Source organism: Poecilia latipinna, unplaced genomic scaffold, assembly GCF_001443285.1.
Source record: "Poecilia latipinna isolate Pla-1442-1.1 unplaced genomic scaffold, P_latipinna-1.0 Scaffold150, whole genome shotgun sequence".
NCBI classification, from domain to species: Eukaryota; Metazoa; Chordata; class Actinopteri; order Cyprinodontiformes; family Poeciliidae; genus Poecilia; species Poecilia latipinna.
Genome location: NW_015112766.1, coordinates 407065 through 427826, shown reverse-complemented (window position 1 = coordinate 427826; position 20762 = coordinate 407065). Strand labels below are relative to the sequence as shown.

Here is a 20762-nt window from a genome sequence, read left to right as displayed (position 1 = left end):
GATGTTTCCTGTAAGCAGACAGGAAGTGGACTGTGGTTCTGATGTGGTTCTGCTGGGCTCTTTCTCAGATTCCCGAGCGGACCGGGCCGACAGACGGAAACTCTTCAGACATTACACCGTGGGCTCGTACGACAGCTTCGACGCCTCCAGGTGAGCCTGAACGTTTCGTCCTTTGTGCCACCGATTCATCTCCGTCTGCCTTCATTCACGTTTTCTGTCCTGAGAAAAAGGAAAATTGGTTGAATTGTCGGCTCTGACCGAGTTCTCTGAGTGAACGGTTTGCTGTGATGGCTCCTGACGCCGACACCCAGTGGTGCTGAGGTCTGCTCTCCTCTGCTGTCAGGTCCGCTTTAATACGAGCTTCAGCGGGAACGAAGATGGATGTGTTCTCCTCCGGGTCGCAGCAGAAATCGAGTCTAATCCCGGCTCCGCTTTGAACTAATTCTGTTTAAAAGAATCAGTCAGTTTGGTGAATCTCTGCAGCATGTTAATGGGCTGAGTGGAAGGTTCTGATCCGGTCCCAGAGAACTCCGATCTCTTTCTTTAAACATCTAATCTATAAATTTTGTTTCTGCAAACGCTACCGAGGAACAGACATGATTTTCTAACTTTATACAGACAAATGGATCCACTGATTCAGATCTAGTAAAGTCTGATGAAGCCTATGTTATTACAAATACAGTCAAATTGAACTGATCGTAATTTCAGCAATCCCTCCTGAGAAACATGGCGACAGTGGGATGATGTGGTGCCGTGTTGTTTAAACAGAAAGAGTCCTCCATTAGAACCAGGACCGGTTCTAACCGGTTCTGGTTCGCTCAGAGTGAGTGGTTCTCTTCAGAAAACTCTTTTAGGATGCGGCTAATGCTAAATTTCCAACTAGTTCCACCAACCTGGTGTTCAGCTTATTCTAACTCGTAAAGTTGATTTCAACATGTGTTGTAACATAGTATGTCGCCCTCAAACGGCTCAAATTTGTAATTACACTTCGACATGTACAGTCATGCTTCAGGAAGTGATTCTTCAGACCTGACCTTTCGCTCATGGTTTCCGTTTCATAGTTGCTGATTTTTCTAACTGACCACAGCAGGGCTCTGGTCATAAAGCAGACTGGTCACTTAGCGCTTAGCATTAGCCATCACTAAGTAACATGTTGGTGTAGCGTTAGCAAAACAAATGTTTCTGATTGGTGCTTAATAGTTAGCTTAATGTTTTAGCTAGCTGAAAAGAAACTGAACCACTGGAAAAAGTTACAAGTTAACAAACTCATAAACTGATTTGGACTAAAATAAAGGAATTACAGGTGTGAAAACTTGCACTTATTTTCTTCTAGAGGTGATCTGAAAGCAGAATCCAGAACCGTTTCTGGACCAAGACCAATTCAATGGAAACTCCAAAAACTTCTCAGGAAAAAAAAACTCTTTAAATTCCAGTTTTAGTCACTGCAAACAGGTGTCAGTGCAGATGTTTTTTAACCTTTATGGAGTGATTTCATCATTTTGATTTATTTATATAGCTTGGCTCTAGAGGCCTTTAAAGGGCCATTAGACCCAGAGAAATGATTTAGATGATGCGGTAACAGGGCGTTTCCTTGTTACTCTGCTGGATGTGCGTTGGCAGGACTCCGAGTCCGGAGCTCCGACTCTTCCATGTGGGTCAAGGTGAAGCGTGTCTGCCATAACTGAAGCTGCTCAGCCAAAGGCAGAACGTGACGCAGACTCCAGGTCCTGCAACATTCCAGGTCCAAAGGTTTCAGGGGTTTTTCCTTGAAGGAGCAAACATCCCTAATGGTTGTTATTTTCTTTCTCAGACGTTGCTCAGGTTTTTTCCTTCTTTTTATGGAACACTGTGGTCCTCCTGTCAAGCCTTTCTTTCCTCTTTAAAGATGTATGTGTGTGTTTTTTAGCTGCCAGTGGGGAAGGAAGGAGGAATTTATCTTCTTCAGTGTGTGTGTGTGTGTGTGTGTGTGTGTGTGTGGGCAGGCAGCAGGTCGCACACAGATGAAACCAGACCTGCAAGTAGACCCGATCGATCACTGACAGCAGCCCCGTAATCCTGACTAATGCACTTGAAGACGAGAACTGGGCGCTTTGTGCTGAAACTCTGCAGGTTAGAAGACAGAGAGGGAGAGGAGACGTCTTCATCAGGACGCGTCCATGTTTACATGCTTACTGTGATGTTTAGCAGGCGACAGAAGCTGCCATCATGTGTTCCTTGGTAGAGGAAACCAGGCACTCAAACACAGACATCCAAACTTAACCAAATGTTTCAACGTGTTTCATTTTTCTTTGGCCTTGTCCACATGTAGCCGAGTCTTTATAAAAACCAATATCCCCGCACATCGTTTTATAAAATAATACTGTACACGTGGCTGTGTAAAACCAGTTTATTAATTTATTTTTAATTGTTTCATTCTTTGTAAAACGTGACGATCTCTAACTGAACCTCTTAGTTTACATTCAGACGTTTGTTTGCCAAGATTCCTTTCCAGCCTCCTGACCTAAAGATAATTAAAAATCTTTGAACAAGTTCATAAAAAGAGCAGCTCAGCAAAAGCCATCATCAGCAGTTCAAGCTCTTTGCAGCAGGCATAAAAACTTGAAAGTCAGGATATTCCCAAAGGGAAGTGCAGGTTGTCTAAAACTTTGTTGGAAGTAGGAAAACGGGACTAATTTCATTTTCAGTGTTGCAGGAGAAACGAGTTTTCCCATGAACTCTCTCTCTCCGAGCGTTTGATGCTTATTGATGCAGGAACTCTCCCAGTTTGCAGAATGTTGCTGCGCTGCTGGCTGGACTCCAGATGTGAACCTCCATCCGCGCTGCATTAGCTCCCTGAGCGGTCCAGGATAAAACGCTGATGATGGTGGCGGCGTTGCTCAGTCACCAGGCACAAATGGATGCAGCCGGCGGGAAGGAAACCGCCACTGAGAGTACTCTGCAGAACGCCATTAACGGGTCACAATGAAAGGCTGATTTTCAGGCTTTTTCTCCCGTGCTGGTGATGTAAGGAGGGAGCCGGATAACTCACCTCCGGATCTCCAGATTCCTGATGTGGAGGGATGAAAATCTGACCATGCAGCTCAGAGAGCCGCTATAAATACCCTGCAGACTCCCACAGTGGAGCTCACAATGAGAGGCTTCACATTTCCTCCCATGCATGCTGCACGCTCAGCTCTATTTGCAGCCTGCTGGCCCTCCCCGCTCGCTGCTGAACAACATGACACGTTGGATCAGCTTTCAGGCTGCTGGCCTGATACAGAGGCCAGATTTCAGATTAACACAGAGTGTGTGAATGTGTGTGTGAGGGAATGCTGTGAGGTAACCTTCGGTGTATCAGCATCGCTGGCCTCCTTCCTCTCTACACAGATTGCGTTGCTAAGGGAACAGTTGCTAGGATGGCGGTCGCCGCTCTTTCTCCTCCTTCGTTCCTCTGTCTGTCTTTTCTCCCTCTTATCCCACGTGTCTGTTCACTGTAATCCTGATATAAGATGAATGAGCCGCCCTTGCAGCAGTCGCCCCAAGTCATAAAAGCAAACTTGACCTTTGGTTCGGACGTCTCAGAGCCCAAATGCAGCATTTTTTCCTGCATGTGTGTTCCAGAAACGGCTTGTTAGCAGGAGGGAGGTTAGAAGGAAATGAAGTGAGAGAATTCAGAGAAAGGATGTGAGGCGCGGCAGCGTAGAGCTGAGTCAGACCTAACGGGCTCCCTGAGCTGCTCTGGAGAAGCTGCTGCTTCATCACCTCATGGAGGATTCCTCATAAACACAGCTGCAGCTGCAACAGCGGAGGCTCCAGCGCCACAGCTGCTGCTCACACACAGCGCATGAACACACAGGCATGTTTGTGTCTTCTGGTGTGCCACACAAACCGATGATTACGGTTTTATCTGCTCTGTCGCTGATGATAAAAGGACTTAAAGGATTTGTTAGCAAGCAAAGATTTAAACTGAAGCTTTTGAGGATGCAAACATCCCAAAAACTCCTGAATTACAGTTTATACTCTGTTGGAAGTGAAGCTAATTATCAGCATTTTACAGATGCATCTCAAAAAATGAAAATGTCATTAAAAAATGTATTTACCTCAGTAATTTATTTGGAAAAAGTCAAAGTATAAAGATTGATTACATTCAGAGCAACAAAATTCAAATGTGCTTCTTAAGTAAATAAGGTGAAAATATCAGATTAAAATGCAGAAATATATCCATATTTGTATTCACTCCTTCTGCATGACTGACTGCAGTAATGCAGCGTGTCATGGAGGCCGACGTTGCTTAAGGTGAATAGGAATTGCTTCACGTTCCTCTCAACGCTGCAACTTTCGCAACAATTTCCTCCTTCCACTCAACTTTCTGTTAATGTGCCTGTATAAAGTACTTTGTGAACAGCCAGCTTGTTTAAGGCTTACTGTCCTTACAGAACATGTTTGTGATCTCTGAATTAATGTCAAGACAGAACCTGTGATCTGACATTTCTGCATTAAAAGTCCATTTTGTTCATGTGATGTAATATCATAACTTCCTCTGTTTCATTTTGCTGTAAGTCATAATAATCACAAGTCAGTGTTAGCAGTTTTACAATTGATTTGCTAAAATAAATGAACTTTTTAATGATTTTCTAATTTTGTTAGTAATTTTGCTTATTAACTTCCGATGGGAAGGACGTGGGTCATAGATGGTCAGATCCCTGGGGAACTCCAGATGTGATAGAAATGGTTTTAACTGTTGAGGATTCGAAATTATAATAGTAATAAAAAAAATTTAAACTATTTTCAACCCTCTTTATTGTTTCCTGTAGGATTTTCAGATTTTGTGTCCTAGTTAAAGGCTGTAATGTAAACAAACTGATCCGCAGCTTTATTCTCAGTCATCTGCTCAGACAGGCAGACAGAGACACTTTTTAAGAAGTCGGTAAATGACTGTGCTGTCACCCACCCACTCCCACTCCGCTTATCTCTCCGCCGAGTCTGTTGCTGTGGTTTCTCATTGCGGAGCTCTCCAACCGAGAGACGCCGCTCCACGCCGCTTCTCCTCCGCCGCCCTCCCTCCCTCCCTGCCCGCCTTCCCGTCGAGCCGCAGCCTTCCTCCCCGCCTCACCATGAGCCGCTGAGCCGCCTTCAACCTCCAGACTCATGTCGCGTCTCCTCGAAGGCGCCGCACTGCCGCACCGCCGCTCGGCTCCTCCGCAGCAGCGGCAGGAGCGGCAGCGGTAACCGCGCGGCAGATTCCGCTCCAGACGCAGCGGCTGCAGCCATCGCCGTCGTTTCTTCTTCACTTTATTTTATTTTTTATTTTTATCTTGTGGCTCGTCTTTTTTCCCGGAGATGCTGTCGCAGGGCTGCCGGGGCCGCGGCCGCTCGGGCTGCTAGAGCCAGAGGAGGAGGAGGCGGTGGTGGTGTGGGGTGGGGGCGCCCTGCCCTGCCCTGCCCTGCCCCGGCCGGACTAGCTCTCCTCCAGCAGCATGAACCTCCACTCGGGCAGGGCGTCCGTGGCTATGCTGCGGATGATGGGCTGTGCTAACGGGCGCTCTGCTCGGCATCTGCTCCACAGTGACTGCGTGGTGGATGAGAAGACGGTGGTGCTCCAGAAGAAGGAGAATGAGGGCTTCGGCTTCGTCCTGCGCGGGGCCAAAGGTAGGAGACTCGCTCATTTATGGCTGCTTTTGTCAAGGATTCATTTCTGTGCATGTTTGTTTGAGACAGATTTAGTTAAATGCCGAATTCTATTTATACCAACAAATAACTTGTTGGCACAGCTGCTGTGTGCGTTGAAATCCAGATTATGACCCTAATTCTGTGCATGTCGGGCTGTTTATGCATTAGAATAGAAACAGCTTGAATGCGGCGCTGCACATCAGCTGGATGTGTTGACATGTGTGTCAGAGACGGCTGGATGTTTCTGACCCTCCAGAGCTGCGTGACATTAGAGCGTAACGTTAAACTCCTCCGGACTCTGACATCAGCAGCAACATTTACACCTGACCTGCACGTATCTGCATGTCGGTCTGTTTTACGGCAGAACGCATTAAATAAAACACGTCATAAGCCTCAGTTTGTGTCCGTAAATAACTTTACAGCACCGTGAAAGTGACCCGCAGAATTCATCTGTATGTGGCTGTGCGTCAGGGCTGCACTTTAAACAATTTCATCTGAAAGAGTTGGAACTTCCAAGGTTAACGATTAGCTTTTAAAAGCTAATCTCGGGCAATTTTACGGCTGGAAGCCGTGATGAATCGATTATTGAAATAATCGTAATCGGTTCATCATTAACCGGAGCACACACACTCCAGAAAGGCCATTTACTGAAAGATCAACACAATCAAAGCAGTACTGAAGATAAAGCTGTACAAAAATATAAGCATTTTGCATTGAAAACAAAAATCTCATTCGTCTTTAAGTCTGTTCTACACAGAGCTCCTCAAGTTTCAGTTTTAGCTTCAAGTTCTGTAAATAAAATCTCCCTTAAACACATTTTTGGTGCTTGAGTAGATTATGTTAATCCACAGTTCATGTATTCTTTTACCTGCAGATGTTACAAATGATAAAACATTCACTAAAGGAATGTTATTTTTATTTCCTTATCTTAAAAATAATTTATTTGTATGTTTTAAATTTATTTTTAATATTGTATACAAAGACTTGAGTGAGTGAATGATAAATATGCAGAATATTCCACTTTTAATCTGATTAAATGTCAAAATAATTGATAGAGTGATCGATTGATTGTTAGCGGATTGTTCTGACCCAAGATCACAAACCAATGCTCGTATTAACCCAGTTCATCTTTAGTGCATCATCTTCCGGTAAAATCAATCTTGGAACAATTGGAGCACAAGAAGGAGATGCATGTGATGCAGCATCATCATCATCATCATCGCATGCTTGGCTGTCACGTTTCAGCTGCTATGCTTTCAAACTGCTGGTCAACCGGATATTTACTCATTAAACTGACTTTCTCTGTCTTTTATGCATGCGGCTGGTCTTGATCAACATGCTGAAGTAGTGAATCACTGTGCAGATATTAGCTAACTACTTTTCAGTTTCACTGTTTTGTGAAGCCATGCAGCATTATGTGGCGTAAATCTGCCACCAGAGCAACCAAACTAGGAGTACAGCATGTTATCGGCATCAGCACCGGTTGATGTTAGGAATTTGTACCTGTGTCAGTCTGCTAATTAAAACTGGGCCGTATTGACAACATATTTTTATGTCGGTAAAAATACAGATTTTTCAGTAAAAATCTGTAAAAATTGACATTTTTATGTTGAAAGGGGATGTGGTCGTGTGGTATTTGTTTGGTCATGTGACCATGTGATTGGTGGGTTTTTGACTAAAGTAAGGAAGCAATGTCATCGTCTGGTCAGTTGGGAGATATAGATAATATATCGGATATCGATATCGGCCCAGATTTTCAGATGGGTGAGTTCCTAAACGAGAACCACCATCCATGTGGCGCTGAAGCAAAACTCCATGACATCAGCACAGAGGAGGACTGCTGGCATGCAGCTCCTCCGGACACGTTTGACACGTCCCTGTCCTCCGTCCCCGTCCTCTCAGCCCCCTCCCACCTCCTCAGTGCTTGTTGTGATACGAGAGGCACATCCAGGCGGGTTGAGGCTCCAGCAGGCTGTGAGAGGGGCTCTAAAAATAGCTGGTTGGAGCTGCTGCTGCTGCTGCTGCTGCTGCTGCTGCTGCTGCTGCTGCGTCGGTTTCTACGACGATTCTCGCCGTGTCATAATCCACGTTGCGTTCCACTACCGTGCGGCGCCGTTCGATTGGTCGCCGCCGCCTCTTTGATTCTGTCGAGAGGCTGTGTTTTTTTTGTTGTTGTTGATGTTTCTGTGTTTTAGCAGACAAAGAGAGATTTGCTCAGTAAAACCAGAGGAATGTTCCAGACTGTGTGACACACACTGACTCCCACCCTGGAGCAGCGGAGCCGGCCCCACTTACTGGGCCGCGGCCGAACACATAAACATGCCCTGATGCTGGAGCTGTCACATAGGCTCACATCCTCTTCCTCGCTCTGCATTACTACTCTCCTCTCTCTCTATCTGTTTCTCTCACTCTCCCTCTCTCTCCAACACACACATCCACACACACACACACACACACGCAGAAACATCACAACTGTGTTAAGAAGCTCCCATGAGATCTTGGGATGCGCTCGCGGTGTGTGTCTCCCAGTAAGACGGTGAGTTATAGGAAGTGTCACTTGTCACCACTGGTTTCTCCCAGCCGCAGGATTCTGTAACCTCCCCGAGAGCGGGCGAGCGAAGGGGGGAGAGGGAGGGCTGGGTCGGGCCGGTTCCATCCAGCAGGATGGATGGTGTTACTGTACTCACATCAGGACTACTGGCCTCTTAAAGTGACTTCTTTCCTCTTCTCGAAGCGGCAGGATTGAGAGTTTAGCTGAGTTCTGGTTTGGAGTTTGATGAAGCTGAGACAGATGTCCAGAGACGTTGGACGTTGGGCGTCCAGATGTTCAGATTGAGTCGTTTACGAAGCCACAGCTGGTCGGCTTGAGCGCCACGTTGTACAGAAATCAGACCAACAGTTTCACCTGGTGCTTAACAGTTCTTCAGTTTGTAAATTCTCTGGTTTTATTCAAACATAGACGGCTGATTATCAGGTTTTGGTTTTTTTTAGCATTTTATTGTTTTACTTCATTAACTCAGTAATAAATATGAATAGTTCATGTAACATGCAAAAGAAATACTGAATGAAAAACAGTTCAGCAGAACTTTGGACCAATCGAATCGTCTTTAGATGACTTTTCCTGAACATTCCTCTCAGTCCTGTTAGGAGACGGAAGCAACAGGAAGGATCTGCTTCCACTTTCTCTACCAAATACAGAGGAGAAAAGCAGCTTCTGATATGTTTAATCTGACTGAATATCTCCATTAATGGGATGAAATAAACCAAATAAATCGGTGTTGGTTTCCAGATTTATCGACACACACTGAACGACCTTCCTGCGTCCTTTAGGTTCGTCCTGCTCCAGATGCATCTAAAAGCTGCAGGATGGCACCTCTGCTGTTTGGCAACAGTTTTTACCAGAACCAGCAGAGCCAAAAAATAGAAAGTTGAAACTGTTATTCATGCAGGTCCTGAATTAAAATAATGCTGAAAAAAATTGTCATTAAATTTTCTCTAACTTGGAGGAATCCTGACCTCCTGCAAACAGGCTGATCCTGGAAGGCTGGAAGACCTAAAACCTTTAAATCAGATTTATTAGCAGAATATTTACAGCAGCAGAAATTAGATCTAATCTGTCTGAAGTTTAATCTCTAATCTGCTGGATTTTAAATAAAACCTCAATTTATGGGAATGAAAATCTCTAATCTTATTGAAACACATTTAAACTAAGTTCAATTACCTGGTTGCTGTAGAAACAAGTGAATCTGACTGGCTGACCTCTGACCTTGACCTCTGTCCCTTTGTGCTGCAGCCGACACGCCCATCGAGGAGTTCACGCCCACGCCGGCCTTCCCGGCGCTGCAGTACCTGGAGTCGGTGGATGAGGGCGGTGTGGCCTGGCAGGCGGGGCTCCGGACGGGCGACTTCCTCATCGAGGTAGGAGCTTCCACAACCGGCTTCCTGGTTACGTCTTCTGCAGGAAAACGGATGGGTTTGAATCCTCGCGGTGTCGTAAGCTTCCTGAAGACGAACTTTAGAAGCTCCTGAGCCTTTTGCTTCCGGTCTGTTAAACTGGTCTCTTTAGACAGAGGAGAATAATCTGCTGGCAGGTTCTCCTGCCTGTAGAAATGTGGGATTGTTCAGAGGTTTAGCAAAGTTTTTTACATTGTGGTCCAAGTTTGGGTCTGTGTTTTTTTTGTAGTGTTGTTTGCAGCTGGCTGTTGGAGGCCACAGTTAGCAAAGTTAGCATTATCAATGTAAACATCAGTTTATTTAGGAGAAGCTGCATCTACTCAGAGATTTCTCCACAACCAGCACATTAATGAAGCTGAAAACTTTCAAAGACTGTTCCTCTGTGGTGGGTAAACTGGTATTAAACATGGATACATTTATGTGTATTTCTAGTTAAATAAATAAAATGAAAAACAAGTCACTCTTTAATCATGATGATGATCCCATGTGGTCATAGGTTGACAGATCACTAGCTGTGTTTCCATCAAAGATTTTTTTTAAATTCGCATTTTGAACTAATGAAAAGGTTTGATAGAAATTCAAAATAACTTCCTCAATTTCACAAAAACATTTTTTTACTCTCACTTGAGGTTGTATTGGGCTTTTCTGAAAAAGGCTAAAGTGTAGATGGAAACATATTTGCAGAATAAATCCTGATGTAGCAAAGGCTCCGTCCGCTGGCGCCTTACCAGAGGCACGGCGCTCAGAAAGTCCAAACCTCTGAGCAGGTCTGACGCCATTTCTCTGAGGTCCATGCTAGTTTTCAATTTTTGCTTCTGGTTTATTATTCATGCGAAGCGTTAATGTCTGATGAAATTACGATTCTGATTTTTTTTTTCCTAAATCACTGTCAGATGTTGTTGCTGTGAAAATCCTCAATAAAACTGAGAAATGTTGTTGGATTTGTAATTAGTCACTTTTCTGGGGAAAAGAAATTGCTAGAGTGGTTGGAAAAGTTGCTAAATGTAGCAACAAAGATGCTAAGTTGTCACCATGCTCTGCCAGTCTCTGCTGATCTTCTGACCTTATGACCTTTATGAAGGCCAATCAGCAACATGGAAAATGAATGATGCTCTGGGATTGGCTGCTTTGCAAATGGTCAAGCATGTCAAGTAGCGTTATGCTAACGCATTTCAGCTTCCTTTCTAATATTTTAGATCTGCTCTGCAAAAAGAATTATTGAATACTGAACAGCTGATTGATTGATTGATTGATTGATTGATTGATTGATTGATTGATTGATTGATTGATTGATTGATGTCATGCTCCATGATGGAGTAAATCTGACTTCCTGCAACACTCTTATATTTCAACAGAAACTAAAACCATGTTTGCAGGTTTTATCTTCCTCTGTTTTAATGCAAACGGTTGAAGATGTTCTGACATCTTTGTCTCGATGAGCTCATCAGTGCAGACGCCCCCCTGCTGTAAAAAGTTGAACCAGACCTGAAAAGTGGGCTGAGGCTGAAGTGAGTTTGTGTTGTGCTGGACAGATGTGGCTCAGAAACGTTGAAACAAACGCTCCGCCCTCCAGTCGCCATGATTACTGTGCGGCGTTGTGTCGTGTAAGCAGCTTTGATCTCTTTGGGTTTTTATCTTGTAGTGCAGTAAGGATTTGTGTTGATTAAAATGACTTGAAGTAATCTTCAGCGTTGCAGCGTTTCTGTGCTTCCAGAATGTGCTGCTGCCGCTGAATGTGAGTCAGTAACGCAGCGCCGCAGATCGTATCACAGCTGCTACGTTAGTCCGGGAAAATCACGTCGTCTATTTCGGGCTCGCTTTTTTTACACAGCTCCATAACGAGTGCGTGTGTGTGTGTGTGTGTGCGTGTGTGTGAGCAGCGGTGAACTGGAGATTGGTTTGTTTTGTGTTTCTGCTAAATGGAGCATCAAATGAGGAGAAGCAGGCTGCTTCTGCATCTGCAGCTCATCCTCAGTCAGATTTAAACTTCCTCCAATATTTCCCTGAATTCCTCCTCCGTCATCGATTCGATCGGCTTCAGAACGAAGTGAGAACTGCTGCTATGTTGCAGGACTGACGTGCTTTCAGAAAGCTTAAGAAGACCTGACGAGGTTTGAAGCACTCACAGCTGCACAGCCTGCAGCTAGTTAGCCATGCATGGATCATATTTTACATAAACATGAAGCTAACGTCACGGCGAGCGCTGATTCTCTGCAGCCTCAGTTTCAGCTTTAAAATGCAGTTCAGATTCTTGGTCCCAAAAACACATGATGTCAGTATGAAGAAATAGGAACAGGGAAAAAAGTGTTAGAGTTTTTGTGAAGATGTAATTATAGATACAGAGTATGAAGATGCTTTCATTTCTGGTCCTGAAGTCTGAACATACTAACAGGGATGTTCTGTGTTTTCCTGGGGCCGCGTTTCACATGCAGTCTCATTATTTTATTATGAGAAATTTAATGTGATTTTTTCAACCTCCAACCAGAGTAGCTTGCTCATCTAATTCACAAAGAGCTCACAAATTCAGCAAAGTTCCTCAAAGCAAACAGGATCTCTGTGTTAACAAAGTTTTCACACATTTAAATGAAATATAATGAATTCATTTAGAGGAAATCAGTGCCAGTCAGAAAACGTCTGATTCTGATGCGATTCCCTGATGGTCTGGAGGTTTGATTTTATACAAAAACTCCAACATCTGGTCCACCTCCAGCTGCTGTGGCTCTGTTTCTCTCAAACCAACCAAACCCTTTGAGCAACCTGAACACAACACGAAAACCTGAAGACACTGAGAGCAACAGACTGAGGGTCAGAGGTCAATTCAAACCTTCACAAACGGACTGGACTTTCAAGGCAAACGGTTTGGAGTTGGCATAAATGGGACTGAACAGAGCTGANTCAGAATGACCGGCGCCGTTTGTGACAAACGAAGCTGGTTTAGACAGAGGGACACATCCGTTCCTTCAGATGAACCTCAAAGCTGCCGATTTTATCCAGGATTCACATCATCCCCACTGAAAGTTCTCCAGTTTGTGAGCAGAACGTGGCAGGTTGTATCGTTTTACTGTTCCACAGTAAAGCAGAACATGGAGAGTTTTATGGATCAAACCTTCTGAAAGTTAAATGTTCCAGGTCTGGTTCCTCAGGCCTGTGCAGCTTCTGCTCTGCAGTTCCTCTGTGCGTCTCAGTGGAACGGTTTGCTCCGACATCGTAAATATTCTGAAGACAGTTTAAATCAGAGTAAAGGGGTCCAGCAGTAAAGCAGCTCTTCCTGCTGTAAATAAACTGTACGTTTGCTCTTCACTCCCCTGCTGCGACACTAGAATGCTGAAAAGCACAAACAGAAGCTGAAAGCTGAGCTGCTGCAGCTCCGGGCCGAGCCAACGTGAAAGTGGGCGCTGTCCCGCTCCGTGGAGGTCAGGGCGATGCGGAGATGCCGTTTCTGCTCCACCATGTCAGACCCGATGAGCGTCATCCTCTTCCAGTCCGGCAGCAGGCGAGCAGCGGAGTCAGATCTCTGACAGGTGAACGCTGCTCCTCACGTGTTCGCCACATGTGCCGCTCTTCTGACTGGAACAGTCTGAAAGTCGACAGATTTGAACTGATTTCTGCTCCATCGCCTCACAAACACAAAGACAGAAATTCAGAAATGATTGTTTATGTGAGCAGAGTTTAAAGTTCAACAGAGAAATGTGATGTCCTGAGATGTAGCAGCTCCTGTTCTGCAGCCCAATGCATGCCTGATGCAGGGCTGAGCGTCAGCGCTGCTTTTCTTCAGAGCCTTAATGCAGCAGGCGGACCGGTGAACCTCGTGTGATTAAACTCTGCTCGTCGTCGTTCCCATCAGCCGGGTTTCTGCAGAACCGGCTTCACAGCTTTAGACTCTGAGTCAGCGACTGCTGAGGGTCATGATGGACAGGTGAAACATTCTCAGGCCTTAACATTTAAAGGGATCTTTGCAGCATGAGAAGGACTGGAGGTGTTGAAGCCAAAAGGTCAGACGGCTGGTTTGTCTTTTCAGACAGTCTTTAGTCAGAGCTGAAGTTGTTTCTGTTTAATGCCACTTAGGTTTATCAAAATGATTTATTCCTGATAAATTCTGGAATAACATGAACTTTTCCAAGTATTTCAGAAGTTGTCAATATTTAAAAATGCAGACAGAGGCAGAAAGTTCAAACAGACAAAACAGTTCAGCCTTCCTGTTATCCACTGAGTCTCGCTCTCTCATTGAGCCTGAATGAAAGGGAGCTTCTCTTTAAATAGCCTCCTGCCGCTGCATTATAATATATGCAATTCTGAAAATATTGGTGACTTTGCCACATTAATACATTACACTGACCCTTCAACAAGAAACCTGTAAGAAATTAGATTTTATTAGTTTCTTTGGTTTCTGGTCTTTGGAAACGTTTGAATCTCCTTCCTGTAAAACTTCCTGTAAACATTGCTTCAGTAAACATCAAAACTCTGAGGTTAAGAAATATTGGTGATAAATGTGTCACTATAGTGACTAAACAGCAGATTAAATATTGATTCTTTATCTTAAATGCTGATATGTTTGTGTGAATGCTGCAGACAGCAGCTGGTCTGCTTCAACCTGAACACATGAAATGTTTGCAGAATGCATCCTCTGGTCTTTAAAATGCACTAATGTGCACTGAAGTCCCGCTAGCGGGACAGAACATGCATGGATCTGCTCCCTGCACATGCGTGCAGCTTCAGCTGCGTGTTTCTGTGAGTGTGTTTGCTCTGGAGGTAGATGGAGTGGAGCACTTACTGGCTTATATAACGCACAACTTTGGCCAAGAGAGGGAAGTGTGACCTGGGTACCATGCAGACCCATGCCTCCAGGTGTGTGTGTGTGTGTGTGTGTGTGTGTGTGTGTGTGTGTGTTCTCCAGCATCTCCCTCAGGACTCCCTGCACAAACCTGTCAGTTGTGCAGTGAAGTAGCACAAGCTGCCCTCACAGGGAGGCTTTCCTCTTAGCCGACTGCATCTCTGAAGTCTGAAACGTCAGAAAACGACGTTTCCGTTCAAAATTTACATCCTGATGTTTCTGCTGAAGTTTAAGGTTTTCATAACAAGGTCTGGTTGTAATTCACAAATAAGAAGAACGTCTCAGTACTTCTGTTTATCCATGTAGAGCCAAAGCTGATCCTTCCTCTGTTGTATTCTGAGTTTATTCACATTGCAGTAAAACTTTCTGGCTCAAATGTGTCAAATTCGGCCTCTAGATTCCAGAGGGACACATTCATACACCTTAATATTATTTTTATAGGTCAAATTAAGGCAGTTTTTATGTTTGCCGTTAAATTTCATCAAGTTCCCACAAAATCAACAGATCCCACCTTTTTTTGTCCTCATTCATAATTTTAAGTTCATTGCAAATTTTCTACATCGGTCAGAAACATCGGGTTTAATTGACTGCTAACTCCCACCTGCAGGTGGCAGTGTTTCATACTCAGCCTTAGTTCATGATAGAGTAACGAAGGTCACATTTACCATCATACATAAGCATAAATACTTCTAAGTTAGCGTCACAAAACCAGTGATTTTTATTACAAAAAATACTCAGAAATAATCCAGAAATTCTGCTGGGACTGATCAATGTGAAAATATGTTCAATATTATTCATTTTAAGAAGAACTTATTGAATGCACAGCTATTTATTAATATTTTAGCTGTTTTAAGAGGGTTTATGTATACTTTATGCATTCTGTCCTTTAGTAACATTTTTGATCTTGATGAAACCTAAATGAAAGTGAGTTTTATCTTCATGCGCAGCTCCACAGATCTCTGGACTTACCTGGTTATTCACGGTTCTTTCTGCCTCTGATCTGTTCCTGTAAACCTGAGCTGCACCGATTGTCTCCGTCTCTGTGTTTTAAATGACCAAACAGTTTATAAATCATGATTATCTGACTTTGAACAGAATAAGAGTGAAACTAACAGAGGAGTTTTAATCAGCTCCTCCAGGATTCCTGAATCGTTTTTATGAGTTTGTTTTTGTAATCAGGATCACTGATTTTGTTTCCCTGATTTAACTCGTTAAATAATCTACATACAGAAGAAGAAAGATGAGAAAAAGAAACAATCAGACGAGACAGAAACATTTAGATTTTTGAACAAGAAATATCTTATTTTTGTTACATGTAGATCACAGATGATAACTTGACATGAAGTAACGCTGAGGCAGTGGTGGAGTAGAATAAGAAACACTGCCACCTGCTGTTTGGAGTCAGTATCACTTAAACCCAACATTTTTTTTTGTAGAAAATTAGCGACAAACACAAATTATGCATTTGCACAAAAATATGTAGGGATTAATTGATATTATGTGAATTTCTGTAATCACATAAAAACTGGAGGGATTGATTAAACCCAAAGTTCCACTGGAGATGCACCAATCGATCAATCGATCGGCTGATTCTTACATGTGAAACCGATCTGATCTGAACCAGATCTGAGTCGCTCCACTCTTACCAACTTTATGGAAAGTTTGTCTCTCCAGTCATTTAGATGGTCTAGTAATTAGTTTTATTTGCTGTCTGCATGTTTTATCAGATGTTTTAGCCTCAGTAAAACCAAAAGGTCGACTTTAGTTGATGTTTTTATCTTTTCTAAAATTAATCTAGCAGCAAAAAACATAAAGTCTGAAGTTAGTTTATAAAAAAGGATTTTGTGACATATTAGTGTCTACAGCAAACTTAGATGCATTTTTGGACAGAGTGAGGATTTAAATCCAACAAAAATATAATTTGAAGTTGCTCCAAATAAAAAAATGCATAATTTACCCCCAGAAACCAAAAGGTTAATCTGTTTTAACTCAGCATTTCTTCACTGTTCCAGCAGAAACACAAATATGTGACGTTTTTCTGATTCCTGAGTTTTATTCAGATCCACAGGAAATCCTGTTGCAGCTATAATTTTGCTTATTTACCTCAAACCAAAAGCAGGACTAACAGGTTGATTTATTTTTTGTGGTTCTTGTGTTTTGCATATTAATTCACATGCAGACTGTCTGATTTATCTCTTCATGGTTTTGTCCAGTGTTTAATTTTTGAGTGTGATTTCTAATGAAGAGGCGTCTGGTGGCTCAGCTCCTTCCTGCTTCGGCTGCAGGTTGTTTGCTGCTGCTGGGATTACGGCCGCTGACCTTGACCCGGCGCCGTCCGGCTGGGCGCCAGTTTGCAGTCTGTCCACCGGGTCAGAGCCCAAATCTGTTGCTCTGTTCAGCAACACAAGTGGAGCTGGTCTGAGTAAACCTACATTAAAACCAGCTTCTTTTATTGCCCCCTCATTGTTAGTAATTCATATTTAGAGCCGGGATGCTGAATTTTGGATAAAAGCAGCAGATGATGCGTTTTTGGTGCAGGTTTCTGGTTCTTTCTGATCCTGCAGCTCCACTGAAGAAGCTGTTTGCATTCATGAATTCATCAGCGCCAGACAATCAGCTGATGCTGTTAAAGTCAAACTGGCATGACTAATGAGGCGGCTAATTAACCAGTCAGCTTGGACCATGCATGTGCATTTTAATCACGCCTGTCTCAGACCTTCGTCTTGTTTTACAAGCGACTCGTTTCATCTTCAGCTGTTTTACATCCTGATGTTTGGCTCTTCACTTCATCAGGCAAAACACTTCTGTCAGTGTTTAGTTGGACCGTTTGTTGGGATGTTTGAGTTTATTTAATAAAACCAATAAAACATTTTCACATAAAGAGCAGAGTGTGTTTTTATTTACAGGCAGGATGGTTGGATTGATGTTCAGTTTTACCTTCATAAAGTTTGATTTGGAGCAGAACTTTCTGCAGCTTCCCGTCTCCACCAGAGGAAAACTAAAATAAATTCAGATCTGAGCGTCTCAGGATGAGCAGAAGACCTCGGATGTTTTAGTTTTTTACCAAACTCTAGTTCACTAATCTGGCTGTTTTCTATCAAAATTACTTCTGAAAACAGAAACTTTCAAATGCATAAAATATTTTTTATAAAAGTAGTGAAAAGTTAAGCATTTTCATTCCTCAAATTCTGTTTAGCAATATTTTAAATGATAATAATAGTAATCTAGAGATCAAACATGAAGCTCTCAACTCTAGTTTGGCCCAACACTTTTAAAGAATTAAACCTTAAATAACGTTACGTTTATGTGGCTTCTTATTTTTTCTTTCAGTCAACTGAACTTTGTAAAACCTCTGAGCTGCTGGTGAAAATATAAAATAATTGATTCATCTGTTGCCTTCGATGTTTCTAGACAAAACAAACCGATTCTTTGTCTTCACATAGTCGTGTCATGACCTTTGACCTTTACGCTGCTGCCTGAGCTCTTGGCTCATTTCTGAGAATGTTGGCAGAATGTACTGATCACCTGAATCCTGTTAAAATGGACCTAAAGGCTTCAGACTTTCATCAGCTTTGACCTTTGACCTGTAGAGACGGAGACGTTGGGCTGAATGTTTTCCTCTGGGGAATAATAACCTTCCTCTCTACATAACGATGAACCTCAGCTGGATTTGACCTTTGACCCTTCCCAGGCTGACGGTGGCAGCAGTCGCTGCTCTGAGGTCGCTGCTGAGGCATTCCTGGTATTTTTGTGTCGACAGGTTCCTGCTGTGATGGGAGTGATGATGTCAGGGCGGGTGGATTCATTTTGGTTTAGATTTTAGTGAGTAAATAGTGAAACGTTTAGTGTCGTATTTTTGTTTCTCGCGTCTTTAAGTCGAGTTGATCAGGAGATTTTCAGCTTTTCTTTGAGCTTCTGCTGCAGACGGTTTGTCCTTCAGCTCTGACAGGTTGTATGATGTCATCATGTTTCCGTCTCAGTGGGTGTGATGTCACAGTTTCTGAGTTCAGAGGTCGTCCATCATCAGTTGTTTAATCGACCTCCTCTTCCAGCAGAAAGCTCGGCTCGGCTCCACCAGCAGGCTGAGCGCCACCTTCCCCACTAACCCACACTGAAGTCACATGGTTCTTAAAAATACCACCGTACCAGCGTTGTTTTCCATAAATAATTTATTTATAGGCACAAAGAGCGGCGGCGGCCCGCGGCGCGCAGAGCTGCAACCTCCGCGCAGGTCGCTGGGAAAACACGGCAGTGGAACCAGAGCTCTGGATCCGGGTCGACCCGATTCCCAGCAGCTCATTGTTAAAACCTCTGTGTCCAATTAACTCCCACTTAATGGTCCCCCCACCCCCAAAAACAGGGATGACAGGCCCAGCACCGCTCCCTCCTCCAGTGGCAGCACACGGCAACTGTCGCCTAGCAACCGGGAGGATGGTGGGTCTCCGTGTGTACACAGTGACAGTGTGAGATGTAGTTTAGTGGAGGACTCTGGGTTGGAGTTCAGACAATATTCACCCCCAAACCGTCCTCTGGTTACACAAACACAAACTTTATGACGTTTATTCAGATTTTAGGACTGAAAATGCAAAGTGGTGCAGAAATATGAACCAGAAGGGAAACGATGCATTGTTTATTCATATTCAGCGTCAGGGAGACCAGCAGCAGGTCGATGTGGGGAAGTTCTAGCAGAGTTAGCTCCTTAACATGTGGAGGAGCTGCAGGTTGAACCGCTCAGGTGGGACAAACAGCCACAGATCTGATCTGCATGGAAGGATGGGAGAAATAAATCCTTAAAAAGTCCTGTTTGAAAACACACAGTGGGCCTGATCTTCTGACGGTCTGCACGTACAAAAGCAGGTGCAAACTCGATAGCACGTACAAACCTGATCTATAAACGATACATAAACAGGACTGCATGGTCATGCTGCCATGATGATGGCAGCATGACCATGACGGTGATGCTGATTATATTTATCTGCAGAATGTTCCACAGATTATTCAGGCATAACGAAACTATCCAATTAAACCAAAAAGAAAAGCACCACGACTAAACCTAAATATTGTACCACATTATTTAACAAACAAAACTGAAGGTGCAAAACATGGTGGTGGCAGCATCATGCAGTGGGTTACAGGGAAACTGCAGAAAGTCTGAGACTGTGTGAAGGTTCAGCTTCCAGCAGGACAACCAGCCAGAGATGCTAGTCAGATTCATCAGTTAGAATGGCCTAGTCAAAGTCCAGACCTAAACCCAGCTGAGAATCTGTTTGCTTTCGTGTTGAAAACCTTCAGATCATGAAGACGACACGCAGACCTCAGCAGATATGAGAAATCTGTGGTTCCTGGACATAAAACGGAAATAATTTGTTTAAATTTATTCTGTATTTCATATTATTTTATTCTTGTTAAGCAAAAATTTGTTCAGAATTAGAAACTGAATTATTTTCCTTCAACTAAAAAGTTTGGTGACCGGAAAAGACAGTTAGCTTAGCTTAGCTTAGCTTCAGTAAGTCAGACTCGGTGCTTTAAAGCAGCCCAGATGTTTCAGCAGCTGGTGGTTCTGGTTGCCTCAGTGCTGAGCTTCTGGTTTGGACCGGTACTGGTACCGGTGCTGGTGCTGGTTCTGGTACTGGTACCGGTTCCCTCCGCCGCTGACGGCCGGCTCTGTCTGGGGAAACTTGGACCGTTCCAGCAGAACCGGTTGTTACTGCACTGTAAAACCAGTTTATGTTAAACCTCAGTGCGAGTCGCTGTGTGTGTTTCCATGGAAACGGCGTCTCGCTGCCGACCCATACTTACGGTGCCGCCAACGGTTTCATTCATGAAGATTTTTCATCAAACCCCATCTACAATATCTACATCCACCTCCTTAATCTGAGTCATTTTCTCTATTGAATAAAACCATCTTCACTGCAAAAACACAAATCATAGAAAGTATTTTTGTAGTTTCTACTGAAAATAAGACATTTTTGAATTATTACAACTTTATTGCAGTTTGACTTTATTCTGGTTTTATTTGCTGTAGTACAAACTGAATCATTTCCATGTCCTTGCTGAGCAGCAGGGTGTACTTAGTTTTCCTTTGGCTGTAAAGCAGCTCAGCAGCGCCTCCTGGTGGCAGATCGGATTAGCAGAGAGTCGCCTCCACGTTAATCTTAACGGTCAGATTATAATTGATAAATCAGATTAGAGCCCTTCAGCAGGAATATTCTGGATCAGGTTACGGGAGAGGCTGAACGCTGAGTGATGATGATGATGATGATGATGATGATGATGATGATGATGATGGATCCTGAATCGGCTCCTCTGCTGCGCCTGACAGAACAAC

The 20762-nt window shown here is 43.6% G+C and overlaps 1 protein-coding gene across 9 annotated transcripts in view; it reads left to right on the top strand.

The window, feature by feature from the left end:
• The window catches only part of LOC106945570 (SH3 and multiple ankyrin repeat domains protein 2), a 127752-nt gene that overhangs the window by 69954 nt on the left and 37036 nt on the right, over positions 1-20762 (top strand). For all 9 annotated transcript variants that reach the window (XM_015029336.1, XM_015029334.1, XM_015029330.1 and 6 more), the window contains 3 exons: positions 69-150; positions 5546-5628; positions 9443-9567. In XM_015029336.1, coding sequence (XP_014884822.1) covers positions 69-150; positions 5546-5628; positions 9443-9567 — 290 coding nt within the window. The remainder of the gene's footprint in view (positions 1-68; positions 151-5545; positions 5629-9442; positions 9568-20762) is intronic.